A 13,766-nucleotide genomic window follows, 5' to 3' on the forward strand; every position below is an offset into this window, starting at 1 on the left:
GGAGGAATTCTTCTACCCAACTTGGATTATCTCAATATTTGGGGTTTATTCATGCCACTCTCTTCTCTCTCTGTGTTTTTCTCTCTCTATGTGTAACTAAACCACTTTTGCCAAGGCTAGGATGAAGCCTTGGGTTTGATGACTTTGTGTATGACCTGATTTACATATATATGAGTTGATTTGGGTATAAATCTTGTCTTTCTATGTTTGATTGTAATTTCTTCATGTTTGTTGTGTTTGGCCAACACTTCAGGTTTTTGGATGAAATTGTTTGAAGAATTTGCTTAGACGGTAATGTGCAAAGTAGATTATGCTTCTTGAAACTCTTGATTATGAATGTGTCTCTCTTTAATTAGGTGACAATTTGTATGAATCCTAATCTCCATGGAACTTCATGAATTCCGATGCATGTTTAGACCAATAAGATGGTTAGAATGTATTTAGGAACATCCAACCTAGACCAATAAGATGGCTAGTATTCGATTTTAGAGAGATTTGGCTTAAGTGCGCTAAAACTGACTTAGGTACGGATTCGTTATGCCCGAATTAGCAAATATGTGCGTGAATTTGTCTCTTTGCAAGTCATTTCGCAAGGGGGATTCCAAAGCCTTGGTGTTCTTCTCATATTAACTCGTCTCATTCTTGTTAGTTGCATTAGTGATAGTTTGCATTAGCGTAATTTGCATCCTTATTCCAAGAAAATACCAAAAACACTTCACTATTTGCTTGTCTTTAGTTTAATTACTAAACCGAACAAACTTGAGTGGAACTTTACTCTTTTGCATTGTCCATACATACATACAAGTATACATTTGGATTATACATAACTCTGTCCCTGTGGATTCGACCCTTGCTTATCATTGTGCTGTAGTCGCCGACTAGTACACTTGCTAGTAAGGTTAATTTAGACCCAACAAGTTTATGGCGCCGATGCCGGGGATGGTTGCTTATATTTGATCCATTTTAGTTTGTATACATAGATACTTACATACTTAGCTTAGTTCTTACTTACTTGATAATTAGTGATCCTCATACTATTCCTTCTTGTTTGTAGTTCATGCAAGAAAGGCGTTCTCAAGACACAAAAATTATTCCTGTTGATCTAGACTTGGAACGTGCGCGAAGGAACAAGAGAGACAAGGACCCTCTTGGGGAGCACTCTCCCACTCGGTCTATCTCTCCTACATCCAGCTCTAGTTCGTCTAGTGACAGAACTTAGGGAGAACATACTGAACAAGTGAGCATGGCTGAAAATCATGAAGGAGTTGGCAACAATGCCAACAATGCAAATGCTCCTGTCACCATCATGAATTATTCTATGCCACAATTCTCTACTAGACAATCTTGCATCGTCTATCATACTATTCCTCCAAACCTCTCTTATGAGCTTAAATGCCATGTGATCAACATGCTTCCATCCTTTTCAGGAGCGGAAAATCAAGACGCTAGTGATCACATTGATAGTTTTCTGGAGATTTGTGGCACTCAAAAAATCCAAGGCATATATGAAGAATTCATACGGTTGAAGCTATATCTCCCTTTTTTTTGGAATGTTTTCTTCACTGCCCCCTATGCCATATCTTAATTAGTTGTTCATTTGACTATTTTCATCCTCTCTCAAACATCCATCCACCACCTACAATTGGTTCATCTCCAAATCTTGAAACACTTGCAATGCTGACCATCACCTTAAACACGCTGACATTTGGTTCAATGCTTCAATGGTGTCTTTAGGCCTCTATGTTGCTCTCTGTCACATTTGGCCAGCTGTTGAGGTGGTTTGAGACATCTCTGGTAAGATATAGGGACCAGATATAGGATATTGGAAGCAACTGTTACCAAGCGTGTGGTTATCCAATAGATAGGTGCAGGAGCCAGGACTTCAATAACGATTTTGTAGGCATACCAGAGATTTATCACTTGGAAGTTGAGAACATAAAATTTGTGATTTCGCTTTCTTCTCCATTACATGTTTCATATCTTTTTGGGTTATAATCAAAAAATATGTAAAATTATGAAATTACTGATGTCCCGCCGCAACGTGCAGGTTGTCAACTAGTTAGTAATTATATAGAAAGAAACATGCCGTGTGTACCACAAACAAAAAGAAAACCAAAGACAATTGAAACACTCTCTTTAATTCCATTGAAAACACGATTTTACTTCCTTTTTTTTCTCTTCATGTGGTCCCCACACAAGCCAACAAAGTCATGCAAAATAAAAATTATTTTTTTAATCAATTTCAACAATTTTGAGAGTATTAAGGGATTACTTTGCTGTATATTGTTTGATTTTTCAGATTGTGGCGCTCTACACAAATTTGAGGTATGACTCAAACTTTGTAAAGATTAAAGTTACGGCTTATGGGTTAGTGTTGAATTTGTTGATTGCTGAATATTAGGAGTTTTACTTACCTTTGTTAGTAAGAAGTTTTACTTATTTTTGTAATATATATGTTGAGATATTTTAAGAAAAGAGAGTCATCTCCCCCAAAAAAAGACCCTATTCCTACAAAACAAAACAAAGATAGAGTGAAGTTAATGTTAATGAACTTGAAGCTGATCCTGGAAAAAGAAAGAAAATTACTAGTTATCATCCTAAAGATAATGATTAGTTTATCGATTGTTGAACTTGATTAGTTTATCAGGTTTATGGATATATTTTTGATATGTGTTCTAGCAGTCAATTTTCAGGATTAAAAAGACTTGGCGATTTAGTTGAAAAAATGGTTGAGATAGGAATAAGTGGTGTGTATATATTAGTTTCTCGGTTGTTGAAATTGACATTACTTCTACTAGTTGCTGCAAGCCTACAACTACTGTTGAGAAGGCCTTTATGCTATGACAATTGTGAAAAGTCGCTTGCGCAACCGCATGGGAGATCAATTTTAGAATGATTGTTTACTTGTTTACATTGAAAGAAAAACGCTTCATCTAGTGGAACCCGATTGTTTGGATGCGATTCAGGTTGCATGTGATCACTTTTGAGATCCATTGAATTTCAGTGAATTGAAACAATTCAATTTAATTTGCTCAGCTCCGATAGAGTGGGTTCTAGGAGAAGCAATCAGCCATGGTAGCTTTGTGACTAGGTTAGGATGTGAGCACGTGACTATTTTTTTTTGACTTTTTACACATAAGGACAATATATGAGTTGTGTTCCAATAAAGACAATTAAAAAAACTTTAAAAATAAGGACAAAAATTATAAATTTACCAAAATGTCATTCCTTCTTATTCTTCCTTGCATCACCATAGGGGAAGATTATCGTTCGACCATCGTTTTCGGAGAATGAAAACAACAAAATGAAGCTTCATGGCAACCCGACCAAAGTCTAATAATTACTAATTGTCGATGATCACTTGAGTCGCTAGAAAAGTTTGATGAAATCACGACCCACCATTTGAAAAATAGACTGATCCATCCAATTCGCCCACCATCACCAATAAAATCACCGAACCAAGGTGCATCATATTTGAAATTCGATTGAGTAAAATGAGTGAAAATCACTCTAGTTTCTGGATCTGATTATATGTTATATATTTAAGATATGCTGATAGTATATCGTTTTCAGATCTGCTGATATTATATATGTTTTGGATCTGATGATATTATATATGTTTAAACGAATTTTTTGTATTTCAACCTTCATTGTAACGACATTACCAACTGAAATTTTCATATTTCAGTATTCAAACAGATACAAGAAAACAAACATAATAAAACAAATAACATATGATGTTGATTCGTGTGCATGGCGGACTACTATTGTCCGACTACCGATAAAGACTGTCAACCCACCAAATAGAAGTGCTGGAGCACCACGACCAACCCCCAGCTTTCATTCGTTGCCATCAGTGATTGATTCCACCAGAATTTGACCTTGAAGTTTCGACCACTCGTGAAGAAAATTGTCTGATCCGACCGGCCAACGTCACGACAAGCCACCACTACATGAGTGTAATGCAGAACTAGGCACATCAATCCCACCAACTGGCTGGCCGAAATAGTCGCAAGAGGAGGAAGCTCCGATTTGGATGTCAAATGGGGAAGATGATGATATTTCTATTAATAAAACAAATATTTATAACTTTTTGTCCTTTATGCAATATTATTTTAAACTTGATCGACTTTATAGAACAAAATTTATTTAGTGTCCTTATTGAAACAAAATTTTTAGCTGAGGGACTTATCCCTAATTTTCCCTTCTTTTTTCCCAAAAGAAAGGCAGAGTCTGCTTTTAAAGAGATTTACACATAAGACAAAATGTCGAAGGTTTTTTTCCAATAACGACACCTCAAAAAAAGAAATAATGACAAAAGTTATAAACTTATCAAAAATACCCTTTAGTAAAAAACCAAAATCACACTCTCCTTGCCTTGATAACAAACCCAAGGCTTTAAAAAAAGAGACCTCATCACGAACCAGACGAACCTCATGCCGACGAAAACTTGCCATCCATCAGATCTCTTTCGTCAATCAACCCTCTGTCTATTTCATCAATCTCTTTCTCTTTTAGATCCTACATCGCTATAACCAATGAAAGTTCTTTATCTCTTATATTGATTGAAGGTTCCTTTAGATTCTTCTTCTTCAATCACATCTACGAGTGCAGAAGAGACAGATCTTCAAGCAGATCTTTTGATCTAGAGAGCGAAATAGAGAACGAAAAAGAAAATGTCGTCTTTCAATTGCCATCAACATATCTAATATCATATATGTTTTGGATCTGTTGAAATTCTAAAGAAACACATCACATTTCTTCTTCTTTTTTCGTATTTTCTTTCTCTTCTGATTTTGGTTATGATGGATCGGTTTTGGATATGTTTATATATTATCTGTTTGGGATCTATTGAAATTTTATCTGTTTTGATATGTTATCACTTATCAATTTCCCAAAATGTTATTTGTTTCATCATAATTTCATGTCATAAATTTTTAAATGAAATACATCCAAAAAAATGACAAAATTAAATCAAATCAGTCTCACCTGCCTAAAATTTACCAAATAACATATATCATCAATAATTCAGAATTAAAAAAAAAAAAGTGTGTAAGAAAATTATCTGTCATAATGAAAAACTTTCTATTGATGAATACAATCATAAAATCCAATAAAAATATCAAAAACAATAAGATGTCAACATTACATGTCTTCCTATTATGGTTTCCTAATTATTCATATCTACCACACCTAAGTTTCCTTCTTTGCAAGTGAGCCATTGGTAGAACAGTAATCACATTGTATATAAGGGATCACCCACCCATTAGGTCATGGATTCGAATCCTCCCCCTCCCCAAACCCTAAATTCTTTTTATGTCCTCTCACCTGCGTGCTGCCCACGGGTAAAGGGGACTACTATTATCCAACCACATATCAAGGCCGCCAACCCACTAAATAGAAGCACCGGAGCACCACGGCCAACCCTTATCCATCATTTACTTTCATTAGTTGTTGGTTCCACTGAAATTTGAACTTGAAGTCGTCGTCACCCGTAAAGAAAATAGGTTGATCCGACTGTCGGAGACAACGTCGCCTCAAGCCACCATCACGAGAACGTTCTCTAGACTTAGGTGCACCATCCCCACCCATTGTCTCGTCGAAATAGTCACCGAAGGATGAGAATTCGATTTTAGTTATCAAATGGGGAAGATGAGGATATTTCAGTAAATAAAGTAAATGTTTATAACTATTTGTCCTTTATAGAATACTACAGTTGAAAACGACGAAAATGTACCTAGTCTGAGGCGTAACCAGAGGAAGAATATCAACTCAAGTCACGTGTAGACCAACAATAGGTTATACTTTTGATGTTTTGGTAGCACAAAATTGGTCCATTTCCATTCGAGGTCTTAGGTTTAGCTAATGGTATTGATGATTGATTGATTATGTATTAATAATTAAAATAACCATTAATGATAGATCTATTATGAAAACCAAAAGTAACTCAGATGATACTCACATGTGTGGTATATCAAAAAGGTTTCGAGTTCAAGTCTCCCACCCCTTTCCCCTTTTCTTTTTTTTTTAAAAAAAAGATAGATCTATTTATTGAGACATATACTCATTTTTATCTCTAATTTGCAGGGATTTAGAAAGAAAACTTAACGTAAAGACCATATCAATCAATTCATTGGTTTTATGAAAATTAATCAAATCTCAAAACATAGATACCCTTTGATTTGGGAGTAACTTTATCTGGATTCAATTCTCCAATCAAATAGAAAGAGAGCATTTTAATTAGCTATTGCATGCATTGAAGAACCAGTTTAACCGGAAACATTTATAAACAAATAAACAAGACAATTTTCATGCAGGACACTCATACCTTCGACGAAAGGTGGAGTTCTTGTCAAAACTAGCTTAGGAAACCAGTCTTCTCTCCCTATAAACACCTCATACCTAACCACAGATTTCTCCATGAACAAGGAAATCTATAAATTGGAAGAAGCTGCATTCTGGCTTCTGGCTTCTGCATTCAGGAATTCAGGTTTTTCCTTAAGAGAGAGGCAAGATGCTGTATAAGCTTTGGCAATATTTGTCCAAATCCAAATTCAAGATGTCATTTATCACACACCTTAAACTTACAACAGATCTGAAACCAAACAAAAATTTGTTGGCAGAGACACAATTTACCGGTCTACCATATAGCATTCCCACAAATGCTGTATAAGAAACCTAAGGGGACAAATTGCAACATACAATACCTGATATCAAAGGGGAACGGGACGTTAGCTTGTTTGGTTTGTCTCAGCCTCCAAGCTTTCTTTTTCCACCATTTCTTCACCAGGAATGCCAAGCTCAGGATCGGGTAACAGACAAGCAGGATCAAGTTCAAAAGACCCGACAGGAACACCTTCTTTCTCCTTGCCAGTCATTGTAAATGAGGGAATATGGTGTGAAAACTTGTAAAGGTGTTCTCTTGGAATAACCTCAAGCTCGTCAGTTCGCTGAAACAGACTAACAAACCCTTTCAACTTCCACAAATAAGCAACTGCAATGCCAAAATTCTCAGAAAAATCAGACAGGATCTCCACATACTCGACTTGATTGGGTGGTTTATGGTTTTTAGGTTCAGATCTCCAATTTATATTCCAATTTTTAAAGATGGCCCAAGTTTCTCCCTTCCTGGGATATATCAAATATGAACCTCCGCCAGTGCGTTTTACATACATTTGATGAGAAAACATTGGAAAATCAACGGTTTCTTCAGTAGAACCTGTAGCATACTTACCACAAGCAACTGGCAAGTCAGTTTCATGCCACTCTTGCTCAACTTCATCATCTGGATTAGGCTCCAGCCAACTTATCTGTAACCTAAAACCAGGTGAGAAGATCTTCTTGACACGAGCGTAATATCTCGGCATGCAGTCTCTCTCATCATAAACAGCCCATATTTGATTAACAGCAAAGCAGTTTTTTCCTTTCCCTTTGTCAAAATCACTAAATTCTGGATCAGGAAATTCAACCACCACTGGCTCTTTGGTGAAGTTATCATTCTGTTCAGAATCATCCCCGTACTTGTAACTTGCAAGGGTAAGAGTCTCATCCTTGCCTTCACCTTCCCCAGTTCCGCTTTTCTCGTTTGGTGAGATTTCTTTAAGAGGGGTACTTGCCTTTTGTTTCACATATTTCTCATGCGCCCCATCATCTAGTGTAGCTTCATTCTTCTCTTCCCTGCTGGTGGATGATCTGTTCCTTCTTTTCATCGTTGGACAGCTCATATAACAAAAATCCTGATTTTGCCTCCTAGATTGTATTGGTTGATGGCTGGAGCCATCATCACTATTTTCTTCATTACACGTACATACATTGTCACCCCTAATACCAATCTCGAAACTATCACCAGATTCCTCCGCTGACTTCCTCCTCCTCTTTCTACCCATGCTGTTTGAAGTGCCTGATTCCTTGGGCTTGGCTGCATCACCTGCATTCCCACCAGTCACGTTCATAAGTAGATTAACTTTCTCTTCAGGTCTAGAGGTCCCAAATACCTCAGCAGCATTTCCTGCAAGAGTTATAATCATAATTCATCAAAGAAATTCCTAATGTCATATGATACACAAACATAATTTTGAGAACAGCATGACATTCTGGAAATACAACGTTTTAAAACGTGCAGGAATCCAAACTATTTATTGCTAATTTAAAAGACCAAGCCGAAAATTTTGCTTTAAAAAGGACAGATAAGAGTTCCCATGGATTTGATGAATTATATTCATTTTATTATTAGTTGTTTTTTAGCACGTGGTATCTTCAACCAATTTGAAATCCTAAGGAGTGGCTACCAAGTGTTCCTATGATTTGTAAAATATTATAGGCATTCAAGTACTTGCTAAATATATTTTCAAAATTTTCATGCAATTAGTGTTAATTCCTCTCTCATATTCAAATCAATCAGATTCGACTGCAAAACATCTTTTGCCAACAAAAGTAAAAATCTCTACTTGCCTTTTAAGATGTACGTAAAAGAAAAGCGAAAACATAGCTAAAAGGGCCAAAGATATAAAAAAGGTGAGAATATCTTTCGCTTCAAAAAATATATTTTTGCATTAAAAATCGAAAGATATAAAACACTCAAGTCTGGACCGTGTTCCTCGTATTGGGTCTGAAGACACAGTGCAGTATCCTAAAGGAATAGTGTTCAAAAATGACTTCCCTTTCTAGAAGTTGCAAAAAAAAAAAAAACACTAGAAGTCTTTCAAGCTGCAGAAAGAATGTTATACCTTGGCCAGTAGGAAAGATTGTCGGTGATAGGCAGGTTATTCGAACTGAGGGAACAGTTGGGGCAGCACCATCATTTGAATTCAGATAATCTTCTACTGTATCAACATCCCTAGGACAATCGCTACATCTGTCAAGCTGGAATGCAGCGTTGGATGGAGGTGCAGCAGCATCTGGGCTGATTGTCCGGGAGGTGACAACAGTGTATGCTGGCATAGAAGAAACTTCTGGGCCAAGGGCAGGAGTTATACACATTTCCTCATCTAGAACTAGAAGTTGAGCATTCCTACCAATTTCTCCAAGGTGTGGCAAAATTGGCTCGCCATTGTTGATTCTCTCATCCAACATTGCAACGGCTTCTTTAAGGATCTTAAAGGAGAAATCAGATTCAAGCTTGTGCTTTTCTATGCATTTGACCAGACCCTTCAAATCATCTAGTCTTCTCTTTGAGGCCTCATCCTGTAGGAAAGTTGTTTATGATTTGTGATTAGTTAGACACAAATGATGGCTTAATAAATTTAAACTAGGACACAAAAGAATGGCAAACGTAACAGTGATACCTGTTCTTGAAGAGATATGTGGTCCTTACTGTTCAAGTTTCTACTAAGCTTCTTGCAACTATATATGCATTTTCTTAGCAGGGGCACTGGAGGGAACTCATTTTCCAGCTCAAATGCACAAATAAATCTGACAGCTGCAGGATTCTGCTCCTTGAAAATAAAATTTTGAATAACATCTGTTACAAATTAGCAATAATAAGCGTTCCATCAAACTGCCCCTTAAAAAATCCTAGAAAACAAAGTAATTGAGGATATAAAGAAACGTTTCAAACAATGAGTATTAACTAATTAAGATCGAGGCTTAATGACATTGGCACCAAAAGCTCATAAAACAAATTTTTTCAATAAGTTAAAACAAAGAACAGTGTGAGATTCAAATCATCTAAATTGAATGTTGAGGGGTGAAAAGTCAATAAAAGTAAAAAAATGTGAACATATATTAGATAGACCAAAATGCTGGTGATCTACATCGATCCAAAAAAACAACAGACTAGATTAAGAAAACAAGAGACAAATATAAAAGAATGAATGGAATTATGTCTTTTCCTTTCTTATTTTATTTTTGAGTATCAAATTCATAAATATAAGTTATATAACTATGTTTGACATAGAAGTAAAGTAGTTCAAAACCATGGACAGACGGAATCTTGTAAATTACATGTCGCATGCTCGGATAATTTCTTATAAAAGAAACAATGTATTTCAGTCCTACAACAGTAGAGTATAGAAGCTCTATCTCTTCATTGTAGAGGGGTTGTTTCCCCATCTTAGAAAGAGAAGGTTCAGATAAGAACCTTACAGCGATACCAGACCTCACCGTCAGAATACAAATGCAGTAACCATGTAAACACTAAACAGCCTGAAAATCATCTTCTATATAGTTTTTTAACTCTTATTTGTTGACTCCATGCAGGGCAAGCGCTTAATTGATGAATATAGTTAGAAGTACAATAAAATATTTTGGTAACACCATTCATTCCCAGGTTCCTTATAAATCCAACATTCCCTTTTTTGCCTGTTTGAAAAAACACCATTCAATCATATATGCACAGACATAGATACAGACAGACATTTAATGCGAATAAATACTTAGCGTAATTCTTACCATGGATCTTGTCTGCAAGACCAAGAGCGCGCAATATTTCAGGAGCCTGGCTGTGTCGAGCGACAACCTCCATGTAGGATAAGAGCTCATCAGAGTCAAATGCAAAGGCCAGTCCATAAGAAGCCAAAAGTAGCAAGAAACCTAAAACCTGCAAAGAATGCTCTTCGTCCACTCTCATTCGAGTGATCCAGTTAAACGCAAGTTTCATCGCCTCATTCCTTACATTGGGCATGATTGGAGGTGAAATTTTCCTCAGTTGCTCTAACAAGATAATGCAACTCCTCCTAACAACATTTTCGTCGTACTCCGTATCTTCCCTCTTCAAATGAGGAGGATAGAACCATTGCATTGCATCCAAAACAAGCTTTGCTGGATTAGAAGATAATTGAAGAGCCACAAATACTTCATCGCGCATTATATCATGATCTTTCGAGCGCTCATTAAGAAAGATTTGCAAGGCCTTTCCATCCATAGTGACACAAAAATGGAGATCGGCATCCATTGAACCATCTACACCATTCTTATCTCTGTTATCAGGGGTACTACAAAATTTTCCTTTTTTACATTCAGGTTCAACATAAGGATATCCAATGGGTTCCATGTTTGTTTTACATGCTTGATAAATTTGTTCACATTGTTCCTTTTTCAGTTCAAGGTCCTTGCATCGCTCATTCAATTGCCTCTCTCTCGATTCCAATTCTTCGATTCTCTTTGCAGACTCCTTCTCAGCCTGTTCAAGGACTCTGCTCCTTTCCTCAACTCGTTGTTCTTTCATCTCCAACACCCTCTTTCTCTCCCATAATTCCTCCTCTTGTCTATCATATCGCTTCTTATTTGATTCCAGATCTCTTAATCTCCTTTCAAACTTTCTCTTTCGCTCCTTGAATCTTCTCTGTTCCCGCTCTAATCGATCCTCTTTTGAATCAAAATTTTCCTTTATCATTTCAAACCGCTTCTCTCTATGCTCAAGCTCGCTGATCCTTCCTTGGTAATTCTTTTCCATCAACCCAAGCTCCCTCTCTTTTTCCTTGAATCTCCCCTCTTCCAAATTGAACTCCAGTAAACATTCAGTGAGTTCCATCTCCTTGAGCACAAACTCACTACTTCTCTCCTTCAGTCCCCTCTCAATCACCTTCAACTCCTCACCTCGGTCCTCTATTGCTTTAAGGATACCCTTCAGCCTCGACTCCTCTTCTCTGAGCTCTCTCAACTTGCCCTCAACATCCAGCTTCACACTATCAAGCCCTCTCGCCGTTTCGGCCACCCTCTCACTCTCGCCCCTCACCTCCTCAAGTTCCCTCCTCCATCTCAAGTCAAACTCCCTCTCTCTCCCCTCAACCTCACGAGACCTCCTCTCGAGCGACTCCCGGCGCAACTCGAGGTCCTTCTCTCTTTCTTCGAGCTCTCTGTACCGAGACTCGACCGAATCGCAAATGGCAGAGAAGTGTCGGCCCAAGTCCTTCCATTGAAGACTCAAATGCAGAATCGAAGATGCCTGATTGTGAAGGTTATCGATTGTTTCTTGAATACCGTTTTGTGCCAAGTCGGCGTACTTCAACTCGTTTGAAATAATACTTTTATCCTCCATTATCGATACAGTAAAAGCATATATATATATAATAAAACTGTGGAACAACTGTAGAGAGTGAGAGACAGATCGGATATTCAACAAAAATTGTTTAGTGAAAAAGAAACCCTAACCAGTCAAAACCTTGACGGACATGGACTGGACGTCTGGACTGAGGTTTTGACGTTGACTTGTGTCGACCGAGCGGCACCTTCTGCTTTTTATTTCCGGATCACACAGTAAGCTCAGGTGCTTTTCACATCAACGCCATGATCAAGAACAAGATCATGATTTGTGTATGCGTATATATGTATGTATATGTATATGTATATGTATATATATATTGCCTCAAGGGAAAGAGTATTTGCTAAATACAACCCTAAATTTCCTTCTCCGAGTTTAGTAAAAGTTTTGTGCAGTGAGTTTGTGATAATAATATGGACTCTATCTGGTTATAGCAAGTCACGAATCGCTTCAAGAATATTGTTAAGTCCGGCAAATATACAAGAGGAGTGTGGAATATGTATACCTTCGATCGCTTCGCCTTCAAGTCACGAATCGCGGTTCCAAACAAGATTAGAATTGAACCAGAATAGCACACTCACTGTATTAATATTGGTTCTTTCCCCTACAATCTCCTCTATTTATTTACAACCTCCTCTATTTATTTATAGAGAATAGAGAAAGAGTCTTAATAGGAGACAATATATTTATCTTCTATTTTATTTGCGATTGTTGAGTCTTAATCTTTGAAACAAGGAAAACTCTTTCTAGCCCTAACATTTTTCCATAACCAGTCATAACAATATTACGACATCTAATTACATTAAATTACGTTATTACATTGACTTCGTTCTTACGTTGTTTAATTACATTAACTTTCGTTATTACATTATCTAATTACATGTTATAACTGATTATGATTAAATTTATTAAGGATACGTAGCGTTATCGTTGAAACAAACTCATATAAATTCTAGTGATTATCTCCTGTAGACTAAACAATCGGCTCCTATTTGGATCAAGCCCATCTTGGAGATTCACTTCAAAAAAATACCAAATACCATATAGTAGGTATATCAGACTAACTACGTAATTGCTAATAACTCCAAGGATTTGTCTAGGTGAAAAGTTGTCAGAATAAATGTTTATAAAAAATGAGGAGTATCGGGTTCGATCCCCATGTCAAGTTGGTTTCTTTGAAATCACCATCTCTATGGAGCAAAGGTACTATATAGGATGGGGGACTCATGTACCCGGAGTTTACCACGTTAAACAATATCCAATTTAACCATGTCTTAGATGAATTCTTCACTAAAAAAAGAGTATATAATTACTAGTGGGACATAGTTTAAAGAGAATGTCAAAGAACCAATTCATTAGTTCACTAATGCATTGGAGTTTAGGTTGTACAAGTTTAGGGTTTAAAGAGAGAACTTTTAATGTAGAACCAAAGGCGAACCTATGCTTTGTGGACAGGGGCTCGGCATCAGGTCGGGCCGAAAATATGAGGCCCGGGCCCTATTTTGAGAATTGAGCTTCTAGTCAGGCCCTTGGGTCGGGTCGGGCCCGAGTTTTTGACTATATAATATTTATATATGTATTTTTTTTTGAGGAAAATGTATTTTATATTTGCATATGTGTAATATATATGTATTATGTATATATACACACATACATTGCAATAATATATATATATATAAATATAAATATATATAAATAATGTATGTTGTCTAGTTAGGTTTGGGTCTGGGTCGGGGTCTGGGTCGGGCTTGGGCTCGGGCAGGGCCAAAATTGGCCAGAGGTGTCT

General features: G+C 36.9%; 1 protein-coding gene across 2 annotated transcripts; it reads right to left on the minus strand.

Annotated features, from left to right (window-relative positions):
- Positions 1–6,227: 6,227 nt before the first annotated feature.
- On the minus strand, positions 6,228–12,072 carry LOC120009120. 2 transcript variants are annotated; one of them, XM_038859582.1, is made up of 5 exons: positions 10,390–12,072; positions 9,285–9,460; positions 8,727–9,183; positions 6,708–8,008; positions 6,228–6,595 (listed from the first exon to the last, which is right to left on the minus strand). In XM_038859582.1, the coding sequence occupies exons 1-4, from the start codon at positions 11,975–11,977 to the stop codon at positions 6,732–6,734; spliced, it is 3,498 nt and encodes a 1,165-aa protein (XP_038715510.1). In that variant the 5' UTR covers positions 11,978–12,072; the 3' UTR covers positions 6,228–6,595; positions 6,708–6,731. The 2 variants fall into 2 exon arrangements, with proteins under 2 accessions (XP_038715510.1, XP_038715509.1); XM_038859581.1 differs by having other exon boundaries at positions 6,228–8,008.
- Between the last annotated feature and the right edge of the window lie 1,694 nt (positions 12,073–13,766).

This window comes from Tripterygium wilfordii, chromosome 11 (assembly GCF_013401445.1).
Source record: "Tripterygium wilfordii isolate XIE 37 chromosome 11, ASM1340144v1, whole genome shotgun sequence".
In the NCBI taxonomy this organism is placed as follows: Eukaryota; Viridiplantae; Streptophyta; class Magnoliopsida; order Celastrales; family Celastraceae; genus Tripterygium; species Tripterygium wilfordii.